Below are 19,879 nucleotides of genomic sequence, written 5' to 3'. Positions count from 1 at the left end.
CTACGCAGTTTTGGATGATGACATATTTTCCCCATACTGTCCAGCAGGTGGCGCCTCTAGCACGTGCTTTTTGTTTTATGAACGCGTTTAAAATTAGGTTTATTGTTATATTAGGAAGTGATTTTTACAGTTTGTTTTGATACTTCGCACGCGCGTTGCTGTGCATCACGTGACCATCGTTTTGAGGAACGCCCCCTCTAAGCGCGTCGTCACCGGTGATGATCCTCTTAGCGCGTGCACGCGCCTCCACTGCCTCCATTGCGTGCCGATGAAGAGGATGAAGATGAAAGTCGCGTGAGCAAGGACCCGGCTAGATGGCAACGATGACGTCTTAACGTTTGCATCCTGGCGCGGGAAGCTGATCTTCATCTCACTTCAACTTGTTTTTACGGGACGTGGCTCATGGGAGTCAACTTTGCCGGGTGTTCTCCATGACGCTGATTGCCGCTGTGTGGATTTACTGACGTCATGTGGACGCTAACCGAGGACGAGAGAGTTGGAGTGGGTGAGTGGACGGACACGCCGCACGCACGAGACTCGTGAAGTTGAACATGAAAATGTTAGCATACTCGTGAAGTTGATCATGAAAATGTTAGCATACTCGTGAAGTTGAACATGAAAATGTTAGCATAAGTGTTGAATAAATATGGCGTCATGGCGGGCTTCCGCTTTGGAGATCAATGAATGGCTGATAAGTCTCACGTGACAACTAGCGATATACATATACACAGGTGTAGGAGAGTTAATCACGTGACCACTGAGTACATAATGCATTGTGGCAATTGGAGACTAATGAAGGGCTAAAGTAAACACTTTCTAATGATAATATGACTGTGTGTGTGTGTGTGTTTGTGAGAGAGAGCAAGAGAGAAGCCTGGGGGGGTTAAGCATTCAGGGACTCTGAAAAGCTTCTTTCATTCATGCTGCTGAGTCACACACATGCTGAGGTGAATGCAGATGAGTTTTGATTTGCTGCATGAAGTATGAAATACTTAGTAATTTATATGAAATAAAAAGTACATTGTTTACTAGGTCTGAGGTTACAGACGTGCACACACGCATGTATTATGTGTGTTGAAGCCAGCAGGACTTGGAAAAAATGTTCCAAAACAACAAATTTAGCCTGAGGTTAAAGGTCAAGGTGAGTTGTTAACATGCAATGACCTTGAGCTGGGATCTTTACAAACGAACACATCCATCTGTTTTGTATGCCATGCCGAGAGTCTTGTAGCCACGCCCACTTTATAACACATTACTATGAGACTGGATGCTGATGCTGTCGTTCCAATCCCCAACTTTATTTCATCTTCTTATTCTAACAACAAACAAACCTTTCTCAAAACATTTTGATCTTTGTGTGTGTTTGCTGCGTCCAGATGGTCACTCGCTCTGAAAGTGGAGCACTGGGCTAAGCCCCCACTTTAACACACTCTAATCACTGTCTGTGTGTGTTATTCCATGCGCATCCTCATTGTGTGTGACATGGAGGAAGGCGTCATCACTCTGGCTACAAAGAAGCAACCATGTTGGAGTGTTATAAAAAGAACAATTTTACCAAGCCCTGCCCCCTTGCCACCACCATGCCATGCACTTCCTGTTTGAATTCTAATGTGTGTGTGTGCACGCACACAGTGGTTGTGTAAGTGTATCCAGGTCAGTAAGTTGATGTGATTACATTTTTTTTAACACTCGCCTGAAGCTCTCGTGCTCTTTTCTCCTCTTATACACAGCAGCTTCCTGCCTCCATGTTTTGTTGTTACACACAACACACAGATTATTCGTCTTGTTCTGTTGGACATGTGACACATTATGCCATCAGCGCTGTTAAGTTGCATGTACCTAATAAACGTCCTAAAAGTCTGACTTTTATCTTTGGGTGCTTTGTCCATTGGAATATTTCATGGTAATCCTGATGAATCCTACATAATCCTGCTTTAATCCATCTTTTGTCCTAACAACGTCAGCATCTGCTAAAAAAAAAACACAAGCAAATAATAACAAAACGTGTGTGTGTGTGTTACATGGGTGCTGCACATGCAAGCTTACATTAAAGATATAAAAGTCCACAAGGAAGCGACTGTTCCTTTTCCTCGTTTATTCCAGCAGTGAGTGATGCAAACAGAGCTGTTTTATACAGTCAGAGCTTCACTCTGACCTAAATGGGAAAGACAAATCCTGCAGATGTTGTGAATGATTCAACAGCAAAGCTAAAACACGTGACTTCACTTCTTCATTATTCATACTTCACATCCCGCTGCCTGCAACATCACCTCACGCTGTCGTCACTCTCACTGTGACAATCACATCACTGACCGTCATGAACATGAGGAACTCAGTCATCTCACTGAGATTGATATCACTGAGAATGAGAGTGATGTCACTGATAATGATGTGAACAAGGAAGCGGATGTCACTGAGTAGGATTTCACTCAGGATAATGTGACTGACAATTATATCACTAAGGATGAGAATGATATCAGGAAGTATGACAGTGATGACACTGAGGATGAGAGTGATGTCACTGATAACAGTGTAACTAAGGATATCACTGAGAATGACGGCATCGTCACCAAGAGTGATGTCACTGAGAATGATGTGACTGACAATGATATCACTGAGGATGACGGCATCGTCACCAAGAGTGATGTCACTGAGAATTATGTGACTGACAATGATATCACTGAGAATAATGGCACTGAGAATGATATCACCGAGGATGAGAGTAATGTCAGAGTGATGTGAACAAGGAAGTGGAAGTCATGAGAATGATGTGACTGACAATGATATCACTGAGGATGACGGCATCGTCACCAAGAGTGATGTCACTGAGAATGACGTGACTGACAATGATATCACTGAGGATGACAGTAATGTCACTGAGAATGATGTGAACAAGGAAGTGGATGTCACTGAGAATGATGTGACTGACAATGTTATCACTGAGGATGAGAGTGATGTCACTGACAACAGTGTGACTAACAATGATATCACTGAGAATAATGGCACTGAGAATGATGACACTGACAATGATATCACCGTGGATGAGAGTAATGTCACAGAGTGATGTGAACAAGGAAGTGGGAGTCATGAGAATGATGTGACTGACAATGATATCACTGAGAATGAGAGCAATGTCACAGAGTGATGTGAACAAGGAAGTGGGAGTCATGAGAATGATGTGACTGACAATGATATCACTGAGAATGAGAGCAATGTCACAGAAAATGATGCCCCTGAGGATGAGAATAATGTCACATATAACAATGTGACTGATCATCACTATATCAGTGACTGATATCACTGAGAATGATGTCACTGAGTATGAGAATGATGTCAAAAAGAGAAAGAGAGCAATGCCACAGAATGTCACTGAAGATAATGTCACTGAGGATGAGGATGATGTGACTGACAATGATATCACAGCGGATGAGACTAATGTCACTGAGAATGATGTGACAAACAATGATGTGACTGAGGAAGAAATGAATGAGAATGAGAATAATGTGACTGAGGAAGGAATGATCTGAGAATGAGAATAATGTGACTGAGGAAGGAATGATCTGAGAATGAGAATAATGTGACTGAGGAAGGAATGATCTCAGAATGAGAATAATGTGACTGAGGAAGGAATGATCTGAAAATGAGAACAATGTGACTGGAAGGAATGATCTGAGAATGAGAATAATGTGACTGTGGAAGGAATGATCTGAGAATGAGAATAATGTGACTGAGGAAGGAATGATCTGACAATGAGAATACTGTGACTGAGGAAGGAATGATCTGACAATGAGAATAATGTGACTGAGGAAGGAATGATCTGAGAATGAGAATAATGTGACCGGGGAAGGAATGATCTGAGAATGAGAATAATGTGACCGAGGAAGGAATGATCTGAGAATGAGAATAATGTGACTGAGGAAGGAATGATCTGAGAATGAGAATAATGTGACTGAGGAAGGAATGATTTCAGAATGAGAGTGATGTGACCGAGGATAAGAATAATGTGACTGAAGAAGCAATGATGTCACTGAGGATCATGTGACTGAGGATGATGTCACTGAGGATGAGGAGGAAAGTGTAACATGTGATCATGGTGTGTTCTTCATCATCAGTGGTGTGCAGTTTCAGAAGTTGTTTCCCGCACTCGTTGACCTTGGAGCTCGGAGAGACCGTTCAAATCCTGGAGAAATGTGAAGGTGACATTCAAGACAAAAATACATCATTTTCCATAAAACTGCAAATACTACAAAACGTGTAAAAATATGTTTGTTGTGTTTCAGGATGGTTCAGAGGTTTCTCCTGCAGGAGATCAGATGTCAAAGTAACACACTTCTTCTTCTTCCATTCTGCTACACACACACACACACACACACACACACATCCACTTCCTTGTATGTGTATACATACACTATTTATTGATCGATTGTTGATGTACTAATACATGTATTGATGTGTGTGCAGGGTGTTTTCCCATCAAGTTACATTCATGTGAAGAAATGTACTGTCACCAGTAAAGGGTATGACTACGAAACACTACTTTTCATTCATTCATTCATTTTCTACCACTTTTCCTCACGAGGGTCGCGGGGGTGCTAGAGCCTATACCAGCTGTCTTTAAACAAGAAGCCGGGTACACCCTGGACTGGTGGCCAGCCAATCACAGGGCACATATAGACAAACAACCATGCACACTCACATTCATACTTATGGACGATTTGGATGTTTTGGACTAGCACGTTTTTGGACTGTGGGAGGACAGCTGGGATAGGCTCCAGGACCCCCCGCGACCCTCGTGAGGATATGCAGTAGAAAATGAATGAATGAATGAGTTCTCCTCCTATTTTGTGTGGAAGTGGTAACTTATTTTGTCTTTCCCCACCCTCTGTGTGGAGTTTGCATGTTCTCCCCGTGCATGCGTGGGTTTTCTCCGGGTACTCCGGTTTCCTCCCACATTCCAAAAACATGCTAGTCCAAAACATCCAAATTGTCCATAGGTATGAATGTGAGTGTGAATGGTTGTTTGTCTATATGTGCCCTGTGATTGGCTGGCCACCAGTCCAGGGTGTACCCCGCCTCTCGCCCAAAGACAGCTGGGATAGGCTCCAGCACCCCCGCGACCTTCGTGAGGAAAAGCGGTAGAAAATGAATGACTGTGCATCAGACTTTTTGTTGTGATTATGTGTTTTTCCTAATGTACGCTGGTAATTTCTTCACAAATATTACTGCAGCATACATGTGATATTGTGTATGTGTTGCAGTTCCAAGGAGACGGTAGTAGCCGTAGAAGACGTCCTTGTTACTGAGGTGACATCCACACTGCAGGAATGGTCGTGTCTGTGGAAACAACTCTACGTGGTTAGAACATCTTTCTTCTAGTGCAATTTCACATCATTTATATACCAAATATATACTTACAGTGTTATACTTTGATATTGCCTATAAATTATACTATATATTAGGGCATTACATTGATTGACCCCCCCCCCGAGAAATGGAGAAAGTAGTAACTGTAAAATGATGAAGGGTAATGAATGTTTCAGAGACATAAAGTGGAATTATTCTTCAAACTGGGTCATGTGATGTCGGAGCTGATTGACTTGAGGAGACAGCTGCTGTCGGGTCAGCTGACACATGAACAGAACCGAGACATCAGAAGACACGTGACCGCCAGACTGGACTGGGGAAACGAGTGAGACACAACACACACACTCACACATGTATCACATACGTTTGACATGCGAGCATGTGTGTGTCCAGGAATTTGGGTTTGGACTTGGTTCCAAGAAAAGATTTTGCGATGGTGGATGAAGATCAGATCAGCGTTTCTGATCTTTATAAGATGGTGAGTTGGATGGACATTCATATTCATATCATTCAATGATAAACGATAATACTATCATTCAACATGTGCATCACTGCTATGTTTGTTGCCACGACGATGATGATTTCATTTTTCTTCTCAGCATGTGAGCAGCAGACACAACGCCCAACACAATTCTTCACAGGTTTGTTAGCTTGCAACAAGTCCCACTATTTTAATGTTAATTACACCATTCCCGTTGACTGAGATGACCTCTAATGACCTTCAGGCTGAGCAGAGCAGTCATCAGAAACCCGGCGGCAGCGATGCTTGCAAAGCTCCGGTGGCTCATCACCTGCTGCTCCACCTGAAGAGCTTCACCTCCAACAACATCGGAGAAGACACCGACATCTTCTTCTCGCTCTACGACTTCCGAGAAGGAAAAAGCATCAGGTTGGGCTTTGTTTTCTCATCAGAAGACGACAACGTCCAGGTTAGCGTGAAGGTCATGTAACTGCAGCTTCATGCTTGTTTTTAGTGAAAGGTTTCTAGTGAGGCTCAACAAAAACGGAGGAGCAAAGAATCATGAGAAGGTGGAAAGACTGAGCGCCCTCTTCATGGTAAAACCTGCAAACTTTCAACTTCCCTTTTTTACGTCCTTTTTCCCACACAACTACTAATATAATTGTCCCACGGTAATGGTAATGGTTGTATTTCATTTGAACATGCATCAGATTACAATTGAGTGCATCCCATAATCAGTTCACAGTTCCACATGTCCAAAAGGAGTAGGAAGAAGCAAAGCTTATTAAATCCTACCCCTCCATCTGGTACTTTTACAATCAAACTGTTACATTTGTTCACTTCCTGCTTTCAATAATACAGTTTAAGGTTTTTTGTTTTGTTTTGTATTTTTAATAATGCACCTCGTACCGAAGTACGAGGTGATATGAGCATCCAATGCCATAATGGGTACCATAGTAAGTGTCAATATAGTGATATATATAGCACATCATGACTGGTTCAAGACTCTTCATCCTTGTATTTAGCAAACATCAACTGCTTGTATTGTTTCTTGAATTGGCTCATCGTTGTGCATTGTTTGATTTCCTTACTCAATCCATTCCATAGTTTGATTCCACATACTGAAATGCTATGGCTAGCATAACGTAGTCCTAGCATAGAAGTGTTTCAAATGTACTTCTTCCCTGAGATCATATTTCTCCTCTCTTGTAGAGAAGTATTGGATGACATTTTTAGCTAATTGCTTATTTTTAGCCTTATGCATTATTTTAGCTGTTTGAAGATGAACTATATCAGCAAGTTGAAGTATTTGTGATTTTAGAAATAAGGAGTTAGTATGTTCTCTCTAGGCGGCATTATGAATTATCCTTACTGACCTTTTTGCAGTACATTTAGCGAGTGAATGTCACGGTTTGAATATCGCTCGGTCACAATGTCTGCATTTCTTCAAAAAAATGAATAATGAATTAAAGATGTCTGTTTCTTGGTTGGCACGGCGGTTGAGTGGTTAGCGCACAGACCTCACAGCTAGGAGACCAGGGTTCGATTCCCCGCCCTCGGCCATCTCTGTGTGGAGTTTGCATGTTGTCCCTGTGCATGCGTGGGTTTTCTCCGGGTACTCCGGTTTCCTCCCACATTCCAAAAACATGCTAGGTTAATTAGCGACTCCAAATTGTCCATAGGTATGAATGTGAGTGTGAATGGTTGTTTGTCTATATCTGCCCTGTGATTGGCTGGCCACCAGTCCAGGGTGTACCCCGCGACCCTCGTGAGGAAAAAGAGGTAGAAAATGGAAGAATGAATGTTGACTGTATAAGTTATATGTAGCATTACGGTCACTATAGGCATCAGTAATGTTATGAGACATGACGTTAGAGTACATTACCTTTCATAGTGCATGGAGACTGGCTACTGAGCTAGCATGCCGTGGCTAAGAAAAAAGGTTCACCTCTCATTCGGTGTGGAAGTGGTAAAGTTATGGCTTCTTTGTCCGTCTTCCTCACTCTGTTTGAAACACTTTAAGTTTAGAATAATTAATTAAGTGAAGAAGAAATCGGGTCTGGAATCAATTAATCATGATAAACGAGGGAGGACTGTACACACTTTTATTACATCGTGTTTGTGTGTGTGTGTGTGTGTACAGGACCTGAGCAACAAAGACATGAAGAGAGATCTGTACATCATCTCACAGGTGATTCGAACGGGTAAGACACAGCACAAGTCACATGACACACTGACTCATTGTCATCAATTCATTTCAGCACGTGGATGCAAATTATGAAATGTGTGACAAAGTGTCATAACCAAAGACTTTTATTACTGCCAGGAAACAGGAAGTAGTAATAACTATACTAAGCAGTAAAGCAAAACACACATGATCCACTTATGATCATAACTTATATTATTAACTCCCATAAAGGAAAGGAGGGCGGAGGGAGCACATGACCGCAGAATAGCATCATCACTGTTTTCACTTCCTGTGGCAGGGCGGATGTTGCTGAATGACAGTAAGAAAGGTCCGGCACACGTTCGATACCGACGGCCTTACGGCTGCGCTGTCCTCGCCATGAGCGATGTCCTGCAAACGATCTCGGAACTTCGAGAGGAAAAAGACTTTGTCCTCAAAGTTTACATGTGAGTCGTGCGCACACACACGCACACACACGCACACACAGCACACATACAACTGCGACATCAGCAGTACTTTTTGGTATATTTAGTCACCATTGAATGTAATACAGTTTCATATGAAGACAATCTGTGCATTTCTTATTGGCCAATTCTCCCTTGGCTTAGCAATTCATGAATAATCTTAATAAATATGAAATCACGGAAGGTTTATTTTCCTTTGAAATGGTATACCATTTCTTTGTAATTGCTTTTAACAAACATTAATATATGGATTCAAAGCATTGATAATATACTATATATACGTATGTGGAAGAAGTGTATATGTATGTGGAAGTAATGTAGGTGGAAGTAGTGGATATGTATGTGGAAGTAGTGTACAGGTACGTGGAAGTAGTGTACAGGTACATGGAAGTAGTGTATAGGTACGTGGCAGTGGTATATGCATGTGGAAGTAGTGTATATGCATGTGGAAGTAGTGTATAGGTACATGGCAGTAGTGGACAGGTACGTGGAAGTAGTGTATAGGTACATGGAAGTAATATATGCATGTGGAAGTAGTGTATAGGTAAATGGCAGTAGGCTATATATATGTGTAAGTAGTGTACAGGTACGTGGCAGTAGTGTATAGGTACGTGGCAGTGGTATATGCATGTGGAAGTAGTGTATAGGTACGTGGAAGTAGTGTATAGGTATGTGGAAGTAGTGTATAGGTACATGGCAGTAGTGGACAGGTATGTGGAAGTAGTGTATAGGTACATGGCAGTAGTGGACAGGTACGTGGAAGTAGTGTATAGGTACATGGAAGTAATATATGTATGTGGAAGTAGTGTACAGGTACGTGGAAGTAGTGTACAGGTACGTGGAAGTAGTGTACAGGTATGTGGAAGTAGTGTACAGGTACGTGGAAGTAGTGTATAGGTACGTGGCAGTGGTATATGCATGTGGAAGGAGTGTATAGGTATGTGGAAGTAGTGTATAGGTACATGGCAGTAGTGGACAGGTACGTGGAAGTAGTGTATAGGTACATGGAAGTAATATATGCATGTGGAAGTAGTGTATAGGTAAACGGCAGTAGGCTATATATATGTGTAAGTAGTGTACAGGTACGTGGCAGTAGTGTATAGGTACGTGGCAGTGGTATATGCATGTGGATGTAGCATAGTGTATAGGTACGTGGAAGTAGTGTATAGGTACATGGCAGTAGTGGACAGGTATATGGAAGTAGTGTATAGGTAAATGGCAGTAGGCTGTGGAAGTAGGCTATATGTATGTGGAAGTAGTGTATAGGTAAATGGCAGTAGGCTGTGGAAGTAGGCTATATGTATGTGGAAGTAGTGTATAGGTAAATGGCAGTAGGTATAGTAATGTGGCAGTAGTTTATAGGTACGTGGAAGTAGTGTGTAGGTACGTGGAAGTAGTGTCCAGGTACGTGGAAGTAGTGTGTAGATACGTGGAAGTAGTGTCCAGGTACAACGGTAGTGTATAGGTATGTGGAAGTAGTGTGTAGGTACGTGGAAGTAGGGTATAGGTATGTGGAAGTAGTATAATGAATGGGTATGATGAAACTTTCAGGTGTAACAACGAGAACGAATGGTACCAAATCCATGAAAACATCATCCGCAAATCCAGTACCAAATACTCGGCGCCCGGAAACAACTACGGTATGAAACTTTTTACTTGACATTCTGATGAAACGTACTTTAAAAGACCCAACTACTTCCTGTCATTCAATACTCATCTCACATCTTCTCCATATTCATGTATTGATGACGTTGATGTATTGATCTTCATGTCCTTCATGTTGCAAATAAGAAGAAGTTGGAGGTCTCCCAGTGTTCCCCTTTCATCTTCATCTCCGTCCTCACTGGTCATATTGTGTGTTGTTGTGTTCTCGCAGGCCTGATCATCTCATTGCAGTTGTTGCAAGGCGACTTGGAGGATCTCCGGCGGGAAAAGAAAGCGGTGTTGAGTGGAGGCGTGGCCATAACCCGCAAGCTGGGCTTCCCGGACGTCATCATGCCAGGTGAGCGCATGTGTTGCAAGATGAGCGTGCGTGCTGTGCTGCTGATGTTTGATGCCGCGTGGTGCTTTGTGTCCGCAGGGGATGTGCGTAACGACTTGTACTTGACACTGGAGCGAGGCGACTTCGAGAGAGGAGGAAAAAGTGTTCAGAAGAACATTGAAGTTAGCGTTTTTGTGCTGAGCGCCGATGGAGAACTTGTCAAGGTGACCTTCACAATCGTGTGTTGCTCTCGTAGTCGTGTAGTTTCGGATTTGAGTTTTAAGAATCGGGAGGCTTGATGGCTCCTGGATGCTGATGTTGTGTTTCACCCTCCTGGTGCAGGACTGCATTAGTCTGGGTTGTGGTGAGCCCAACATGGCGGCGCATCGCTCCTTCGTGCTCTACCACAACAACAGCCCTCGATGGAGCGAGGCCATTAAGCTGCCCATCCCCATCGACCGATTCCGAGGCTCCCATCTCCGCTTCGAGTTCAGGCATTGTTCTAGTGAGGAGCAATGTGCAGACACAAACAAGGGATGTGGTCTTTATTTTCAGCTTGTCTTTCCTTTGTGTCCCTGAAGCAAAGGACAAAGGAGAGAAGAAACTCTTCGGCTTTTCCTTCACGCCGCTCATGAGGGACGACGGGACCACGTTATCCGACCAGAGCCACGAACTCTTCGTCTACAAGGTCTGCTTGATCTTGCTTTTTTTGCAACAACATTTGGTGATGTGAGTCGAGTTTCATGTAAGACCAATCACATGTGACCTCAGTGTGACGACAACACAACCTTTAATCACCCCGCCCACTACTTGGGACTTCCCTGCTGTAAAGACCACATGAACCTCAGTCGTGGTGTTGGGAACAACCTCCTCTTCCAGCGCAGCACCAGGGAGACCTTTTGGATCTCCACCCAGCTCTCATCCACCAAGCTCACCCAGAACGGTACAGAAGACCTCAGTCTTTGTGTTCAGATTCACTTGTGACGCGTCTCTGATGTTCTAGTGGACCTGCTGGCTCTGCTCAAATGGAAAGCACATCCGGACCGGGTCTCGGACATCCTTGGCCGCCTGCGACACATCAGTGGAGAGGAAATAGTCAAGGTATGGAAGAACTTTTATTCATTTCTAAAAGCGGCTTGGAACATGGAGTACACTTCCTGTGCTTATATCAATATACGGCAGGGGTCTCAAACACGTGGCCCGGACACTAATTTGAGGCCCCCGCCTTGATATGAAAGTTTAATGTTAGTGCGGCCCACGCAAGTTTGATATGGATGCTGTATGGTATCATGTACTGTTAATAGTACATAACTGTTAATAGTTATCCTCCCTATCCGTGTGGAAGTGGTAAGTTTTTGGCTATTTAAGTTGAAAGGAAATAACTTGAAGGCTACCGTTTAGGTCGCTAGCTCTCTAGTTTGCGAGTTAGCATGTGTCTCAAGACCCTGCAGTTGCGCAATATGTTGTAAATAAAAAGAGTATAAATGTGACTATAGTCGTGTTTTGTCATGTCTACAGGGCTCTAATAATGCTTTGTTCATTTTAATCTGAAAAAAATCATTTGTCTACCCACCAACTATATGTGGTTTCTTAAGTTTTTATTATTTGCCTTTTTATTATTAATTATTAATTATTATTATTATTATTAGATTTTTTTATTTATTACTGATTGATTGATTTTCTTGTTTATTTATCTAATAATTAAGAATTATTTATTCTTGTTTATTTATTTTTCATCTTATTTTGTGTAGAAAAATAAAAAGTAAGATATTTGAGAACAGTGGAATGTTTTATCAGAGCTTTTCTTGTAGAAAATCGAAACCAAAGCAAAGTTTATTCATTTTTCTGTTTTTAATAAATCTGTTTTTTTAATTTTTCTGTTTTTTTTTTTTTTTGGAAAACCTGATGCGGCCCAGTCTCGCCCAGACCCTAGCTCCAGTGGCCCCCAAGTAAATAGAGTTTGAGACCCCTGATATACGGTCTTCCCTCATTCATGGCAGACGTTTAATTTCTGCCAAGAATATTTTGGTCACCTTCTAAGTATATTTTTAGCATTATTGGAGCCCTCTATAGGCACTCCATAACACCCCTGTAGTCACCTTTATTACCCAATATAGTAGATATTATATTGTTTTAAAATGACTGTTCCGCAGAAATATTTTTCTCTTTTCAATAAAGATATTTCATAATAACACATTTTAGAGCTGTAATTATAATACTGTAAAACCATGACATATTATTATTATTATTATACCATCATAATCCAATACTGGCCCATGCCGAGTGAACAGTGAGCATGCTCAATAACCATGTCATGTGACCTGTATTTGGACGAGGGTGATGTGATGGTGATGAGTCAAATCTTTTTATAATAAAATATTTCTACGGAATATTGGCATTGGTATCGTCTTTCACTACTTTTAACCGACGTATCACCGTATCAAATATTCCTAATTGTACAAAATGTGTGTTTAGTTTCTTCAAGACATTCTGGACACATTGTTCTCCATTCTGGATGACAACACGGACAAATATGGACCTCTGGTCTTCCAGTCTTTGGTAAGTTGGACTCCAATGAGTTGTTAAGAGGACGTAACATTTGGTACATTACATCCATTTCTCCTATGTGCAGACAAGCAAAGAGTTTAGTGTCAGATGTGGACTGACTAGTTTGTGTGTTCGCTCGTGGAGAATTAAAAAAGATGATCATGTGACCTCACACAGGTCACAGATAATGTGCTGTAATTATGGCGTTTATTGCAATGCTAATATTTGCATTGATGGGAGCAATGATGCTTTTTTTCCCCTCTCAGGTTTTCATCATCAACCTGCTCAGGGACAGCAAATATTTCCACTTCAGGCCCGTCATGGACACATACATCCACAAACACTTTGCTGGTGCTTTGGCCTACAAGTGAGTGTGTCAAATTGCTGATCATTCATCCCTTGGCAGGATTACAATAGAAGTCCAAAGCATCCCCCTTTACAGTGGTTTATAAATAAACATCAGCCATCCACTTTGTGGAAATCTTGTCATTGAAGTTGTGTTTAGGGCTACAACTAACAATTATTGTAACCAAATCATCAATCAATTATATTTTTAATAGGGCTGTCAATCGATTAAAATATGTGATTGCGATTAATCACATTTTTATCCACAGTTAACTCACAATTAATTAATCGCAGAAGGAAATACGTTTTAAACTATAATAAGTAGGAGAAATCTTTTTGTGGTAAACGATTCGATGTGCAATGACAAGGATAATTACATCAAATTTTATGTAAAAGGAGGCATTATTAAAAAAAAAAATATAGTCAGCAAGCATCTTAAACCAGGGGTCTCAAACTCAATTTACTTGGGGACCACTGGAGCTAGGGTCTGGGCGAGGCTGGGCGGCATCAGGTTTTCCAAAAAAAAAAACAAAAAACGCATTTATTAAAAACAGAAAAATGAACAAACTTTGCTTTTGTTCCGATTTTCTACAAGAAAAGCTCTGATAAAACATTCCACTGTTCTCAAATATCTTAATTTTTATTTTTCTACACAAAATAAGATGAAAAATAAATAAACAAATCAAGAATAAAGAAAATCAATCAATCAGTAATAAATAAATATCATAATAATAATAAAACGGCAAATAATAAAAACTTAAGAAACCACATATAGTTGGTGGGTAGACAAATTATTTTTTTCAGATTAAAATTAACGAAGCATTATTAGAGCCCTGTAGACATGACAAAACACGACTATAGTCACATTTATACTTTTTTTATTTACACCATATTGCGCAACTGCAGGGTCTTGAGACACATGCTAACTCGCAAACTAGAGAGCTAGCGACCTAAACGGTAGCCTTCAAGTTATTTCCTTTCAACTTAAATAGCCAAAAACGTACCACTTCCACACGGATAGGGAGGATAACTATTAACAGTTATTTAACCTTTAACATGAACATTAATCAAACGTAATAATTTTTTCTCGGTACATGATACCATACAGCATCCATATCAAACCTGCGCGGGCCGCACTAACATTAAACTTTCATATCAAGGCGGGGGCCTCAAACTAGTGTCCTGCGGGCCACATTTGGCCCGCGGGCCGTGTGTTTGAGACCCCTGTCTTAAACTCTCCCACAAACGTTCAGCAAATGCAAAATGTGAGCAAGTGCGACCTCTCACACTAACATGTTTACTAACTTCCGTTAACTTCCGTTAACGCATCATTAACGTGTTAACTTTGACAGCCCTAATTTTTAAATAAATAAAACAATTTTTTAACCATAATATTTGTTGTTAATTGGGCAATCAATTAATCGATTAATTGTTACAGCTCTAGTTGTGTTTGTGTACCAGGGAGCTGATCCGATGTCTCAAGTGGTCTATGGAGCGTTCTGCTGAGGCGGTCCGACAAGATCACACACAGGAAGTCATGAGGGTAATTGAACCATATTTATGAAAATATATGCATGATCTATACAGTACATTTTCATACCACAGGCGCTGGAGTATCTGATCAAGTTCATCGTCCAGTCTCGGGTTCTGTACTCTCGTGCCACCTGTGGAATGGAGGAGGACCAGTTCCGAAGCAGCATCCAGGAACTCTTCCATTCCATCCGCTTGGTTCTCAGCCTGGATCGACCCACTTGTGAGACCCTCATCTTCACACAGGTGAGCAGACCACGCCCACTCGTCTTTTCCATGGGAGAGCTTTTCAACTAGAAGATGTCTTGGTCTTCCTTCAAAGTGTTGAAATGATTTGGAGAAGTTTCTCCCTCAGCTTGTTTGATTTCTTTTGCTTCTTTTATTCTTCCTCACCTTCTCCAACTCCCTCCGTCATTTTCCTGTAATATTTCTTTGGGTGGGGGTGCTCTCCCTCTATACGTTCACACCCAGGGTCCCCAACCTGGCCAAGGTCCAAGTCAGGCTCCACCCCCTCCCCCAGGCCAGGTTCCTGGTGGCAAGCAGGTTACCTGTGGTCAGGTGTTAAGCGCCGACACTCTGCGGCCGCCTCCTTTGTCAGTAAGTAGACGTGTGGATGAAAGCCCCGCCCCCTGGCCATCAGAATACACACTGACTCGTGTGTGTGTGTGGCATCACTTCATCACGCAAGCGTCTGTCTGTGTGGTTACAGGAGCGGCTACCAATTGTCTTTCTTTTCTTTCCATGTTTGTCTTTTCTTCCCTCAAAGTGGACAAAGTCGACTAACAAAGATTTTTCCTTGAGGTGATGTCTTCCCTTGTCACCAAACATTTGTGGTGGTCTGACTTCTTGCAGGCTGCGCTCTTCAACTCTTTCCCGAGCATCTTCGACCAGCTGCTTCACATGTTTGCCGTCCAAGAAGTGGCAGAGTTTGTGCGCGGCACGTTGGCAAGCGTGCCGTCCACGCTGCACGTGGGACACGCCATGGACGCCGTCAAGCTGCAGTTCATTGCTCGCACCGTAGACAGCAGGCTCTTTTCTTTTCCAGGTACTCCTGTCTCAAGAAAAACACTTTTCACTCTGAAAAATAGACGGTGTAGACAGTGAAAGGGTGAACAAAAATAAATTTCTGGGGATCACAATAGATGAAAATATGAGCTGGAAACCTCATATTACAAATATACAACATAAGGTGGCCAGAAATATTTCAGTATTGAACAAAGCAAAAAGCAATATAGTGATATATATAGCACATCATGACTGGTTCAAGACTCTTCATCCTTGTATTTAGCAAACATCAACTGCTTGTATTGTTTCTTGAATTGGCTCATCGTTGTGCATTGTTTGATTTCCTTACTCAATCCATTCCATAGTTTGATTCCACATACTGAAATGCTATGGCTAGCATAACGTAGTCCTAGCATAGAAGTGTTTCAATGTACTTCTTCCCTGAGATCATATTTCTCCTCTCTTGTAGAGAAGTATTGGATGACATTTTTAGCTAATTGCTTATTTTTAGCTTTATGCATTATTTTAGCTGTTTGAAGATGAACTATATCAGCAAGTTGAAGTATTTGTGATTTTAGAAATAAGGAGTTAGTATGTTCTCTGTAGGCGGCATTATGAATTATCCTTACTGACCTTTTTTTGCAGTACATTTAGCGAGTGAAGATTGCTTTTATAGTTATTAGCCCATATTTCCACACAATAAGTAAGATATGGTAGAACCAGAGAGCAATAAAGAGTGTGGAGTGATTTCTGATTGAGAACAAATTTTGCTTTGTTCAATACTGAAATATTTCTGGCCACCTTATGTTGTATATTTGTAATATGAGGTTTCCAGCTCATATTTTCATCTATTGTGATCCCCAGAAATGTATTTTCGTTCACCCTTTCAATGTCTACACCGTCTATTTGTATTTGCTGGTGCGTGTCCTTTCTGCTGTTACCAAACAGCATGATTTTAGTTTTACTTAGGTTCAAGGACAATCTATTATCATCAAAGCATCTTTTTAGTGTGACCATTTCTTCTCTGAATACGTATCTATCTATTCTTCATTGAATATGTACAATGATACACCACTCATTGGCAAGAAGAATAGGAGTACCTGCTCTCATATTACGTCCTTGTAGTCATGACAGTGGAAACATGGTAAAAGGTAAGGTAAAACAAATGCCGCCATCTAACCTAAAGAAATTCACTCAATATAAGAAAATGGAAAAACTACTCATGATGAAGGGAAAATGAACCCACCCCAGATATGAATGTCTGCGTACAAATGAAGTACTTTCTCCAAACTCATACACGCTTTGTGTATGTTTTCACAGAGTCTCGAAGGATCCTGCTTCCTGTGGTTCTTCATCACATCCATCTTCATCTCAGACATCAGAAAGAGCTTCTCATGTGCTGTGGAATTCTCACTTCTCTCTTCTCGGTCATCCAGACCACCTCCCTGGTATCACACACACACACATACACATGCATACACAATGTAGGGGCATTGGACAGGTCCAAACGCTCCAAACAGCAAAAGCATACAAACACCATCAGTTAAAAAAAAACAATACAAGTAACTTTCTGCTTCTCAAGACCAATATGGAACTGAAAATTTTTTTAAATCTGGATTTAACGGTAGTTTGTACACACCTGGAGGTGAGAATCAAGAGAATATCAAAATAAATATCAAAACATTACTACTACCACAGGAGAACCAGGGTATAGAGCAGGGGTCTCAAACACGCGGCCCGCGGGCCAAATGTGGCCTGTAGGACACTAGTTTGAGGCCCCCGCCTTGATATGAAAGTTTAATGTTAGTGCGGCCCGCGCAAGTTTGATATGGATGCTGTATGGTATCATGTACCCAGAAAAAATTATTACGTTTGATTCATGTTCATGTTAAAGGTTAAATAACTGTTAATAGTTATCCTCCCTATCCGTGTGGAAGTGGTAAGTTTTTGGCTATTTAAGTTGAAAGGAAATAACTTGAAGGCTACCGTTTAGGTCGCTAGCTCTCTAGTTTGCGAGTTAGCATGTGTCTCAAGACCCTGCAGTTGCGCAATATGTTGTAAATAAAGAGTATAAATGTGACTATAGTCGTGTTTTGTCATGTCTACAGGGCTCTAATAATGCTTTGTTCATTTTAATCTGAAAAAAATCATTTGTCTACCCACCAACTATATGTGGTTTCTTAAGTTTTTATTATTTGCTGTTATTATTATTCTATTTATTTATTACTGATTGATTTTCTTTATTCTTGATTTGTTTATTTATTTTTCATCTTATTCTGTGTAGGAAAATAAAAAGTAAGATATTTGAGAACAGTGGAATGTTTTATCAGAGCTTTTATTGTAGAAAATTGGAACCAAAGCGACGTTTTTTTAATTTTTTTGTTTTTTGTTTTTAATAAATGCGTTTTTTTTTGGTTTTTTTTGGAAAACCTGATGCGGCCCAGTGTCACCCAGACGAGCTCCAGTGGCCCCCAAGTAAATTGAGTTTGAGACCCCTGGTATAGAGCGAAGGGAGACACCTTCTGTGGCCCAGCAAGGTGCACTGTATTCGGGCACATGCTCTGAGCAACTGGTGTGATGCCACGGAGGTCTCTGGTAAAGTCTTTGCACTTTCCAATGCCGCTGGTGTTTCAGGTGGCTGATAAGGGTTTTTTGTGTACGCGATGGGATTTTCCACCTCATCACACACTTGTCACTTGATCAGTGGTGTGCTATTTTTTATGTTATCTTATTTGTTATTATACATTATGAAATGAGTTGATTTCAAGTTAAACTAACACATCATGTCTTCTCCACGTGTGTGCTTTCTCTGTTCTGTGTTTTTTTTTCCCAGGATGCATCAGTGCAGGAAGACGTGGAGATGATGGTGGAGTCGCTGCTGGACGTCCTCCTGCAGACGCTGCTGTCAGTCACGAGCAAGAGCCAATCACAGGAGGCGGTAAGAGGCCAACGCTGTCCGCAGTGCACCGCCGAGATCACTGTTAGTAACTCACCTTCTGGATCTTTCTATCAATCCTGACAGTGAGCGGGCAACATGTGACTGACATGTGATTGACACATGAAAAACAATATTGAACTACACCAACCTTGGATAAGGAAAATAATAACCATGTTCTATTTTGGATTACTACTGGTATTGAATTTGGTCTCATAAATAAAAGTCTATTTGAATTTTTTCCCATATTGCCATGGTCACTGTCACCCAGCTGGGGTTGTTCTATCTTTATCCTCGTCTTATTTGGTGCCATCTTTCATATACGTAACAATTGCTTGTCAGTCCTAGGTTGGCACGCTAAAGGTTCTGTCCCCTAGTCCCCGCTTAAGCTAGTGTTAACGTCAGGTGGTTTGTTTATAAAAAAGTGCACAGCCTTACATTAGCTGGATATTTGACTCGTCCACCGTATGTGCAGTATAAGGTATAATTGGCTTGTAATTTATCTTTTTACATAACTGATTGGTTGGATGAAGCCTGGCATAGCGTGTCAAAAACACGGCACTCGGTACACCTTGATGGTCTGACGCTCGACGCTCGATACTCAATGCCTAACCCAGTTATGTACTTGTCTTTGTCTATTTACATCAGGGCTGTCCAGCTGTCTTTTAATATTTATAATTTTAAAAATCCAGAATTTTTTAAATAGTTGTTTAGATAGTATTGTTTATCTAAATGCCCTTACATGCTAAACAGATTTGAACTGACAGGAAAGGTGTTTACGTTTTTGTTATGCGAATTTGAAGCGGCTGGACCGGAGCAAGAAGAGACACAGAGAGAGAGAGAGAGAGAGAGAGAGGGAGACAAAAACTAGCAACAACAATTGCCATGACAACACACACCGTGGTCGTCCCCGGGTAGGGCGTCCGGGGCGTTTCAGGGCGGGAAACCCAGGGGTCCCAGATCCACAACAGGGCCCCGGGCGGAAGGAGACGCGGACCGCCAAGATGCAGCAGAGTACAAAGAGTAGCAGACGGTAGCAGCAGGTAGTAGCAGACACCCA

General features: G+C 41.5%; 1 protein-coding gene across 2 annotated transcripts in view; it reads left to right on the top strand.

The window, feature by feature from the left end:
* Positions 1 to 216: 216 nt before the first annotated feature.
* Positions 217 to 19,879, top strand: part of LOC131106288 (dedicator of cytokinesis protein 3-like) — a 34,178-nt gene continuing 14,515 nt past the window's right edge. The window contains exons 1-27 of one of the 2 annotated variants that reach the window (XM_058055206.1): positions 217 to 505; positions 4,113 to 4,196; positions 4,281 to 4,321; positions 4,462 to 4,517; positions 5,259 to 5,355; positions 5,541 to 5,689; positions 5,758 to 5,842; positions 5,964 to 6,005; positions 6,090 to 6,253; positions 6,339 to 6,420; positions 7,968 to 8,028; positions 8,311 to 8,458; positions 10,028 to 10,116; positions 10,353 to 10,478; positions 10,557 to 10,681; positions 10,800 to 10,962; positions 11,039 to 11,145; positions 11,229 to 11,400; positions 11,461 to 11,558; positions 12,933 to 13,016; positions 13,271 to 13,371; positions 14,811 to 14,892; positions 14,955 to 15,125; positions 15,351 to 15,476; positions 15,732 to 15,924; positions 17,205 to 17,332; positions 18,718 to 18,864. In XM_058055206.1, the coding sequence (XP_057911189.1) occupies positions 469 to 505; positions 4,113 to 4,196; positions 4,281 to 4,321; positions 4,462 to 4,517; positions 5,259 to 5,355; positions 5,541 to 5,689; positions 5,758 to 5,842; positions 5,964 to 6,005; positions 6,090 to 6,253; positions 6,339 to 6,420; positions 7,968 to 8,028; positions 8,311 to 8,458; positions 10,028 to 10,116; positions 10,353 to 10,478; positions 10,557 to 10,681; positions 10,800 to 10,962; positions 11,039 to 11,145; positions 11,229 to 11,400; positions 11,461 to 11,558; positions 12,933 to 13,016; positions 13,271 to 13,371; positions 14,811 to 14,892; positions 14,955 to 15,125; positions 15,351 to 15,476; positions 15,732 to 15,924; positions 17,205 to 17,332; positions 18,718 to 18,864 (2,958 nt within the window). In that variant the 5' untranslated portion in view covers positions 217 to 468. The remainder of the gene's footprint in view (positions 506 to 4,112; positions 4,197 to 4,280; positions 4,322 to 4,461; positions 4,518 to 5,258; positions 5,356 to 5,540; positions 5,690 to 5,757; positions 5,843 to 5,963; positions 6,006 to 6,089; positions 6,254 to 6,338; positions 6,421 to 7,967; positions 8,029 to 8,310; positions 8,459 to 10,027; positions 10,117 to 10,352; positions 10,479 to 10,556; positions 10,682 to 10,799; positions 10,963 to 11,038; positions 11,146 to 11,228; positions 11,401 to 11,460; positions 11,559 to 12,932; positions 13,017 to 13,270; positions 13,372 to 14,810; positions 14,893 to 14,954; positions 15,126 to 15,350; positions 15,477 to 15,731; positions 15,925 to 17,204; positions 17,333 to 18,717; positions 18,865 to 19,879) is intronic. The other variant, XM_058055207.1, reaches the window with a different exon arrangement.

The sequence above is a fragment of the Doryrhamphus excisus genome, chromosome 18 (genome assembly GCF_030265055.1).
Source record: "Doryrhamphus excisus isolate RoL2022-K1 chromosome 18, RoL_Dexc_1.0, whole genome shotgun sequence".
In the NCBI taxonomy this organism is placed as follows: domain Eukaryota; kingdom Metazoa; phylum Chordata; class Actinopteri; order Syngnathiformes; family Syngnathidae; genus Doryrhamphus; species Doryrhamphus excisus.
This window is presented reverse-complemented; position numbering and strand designations above follow the sequence as displayed.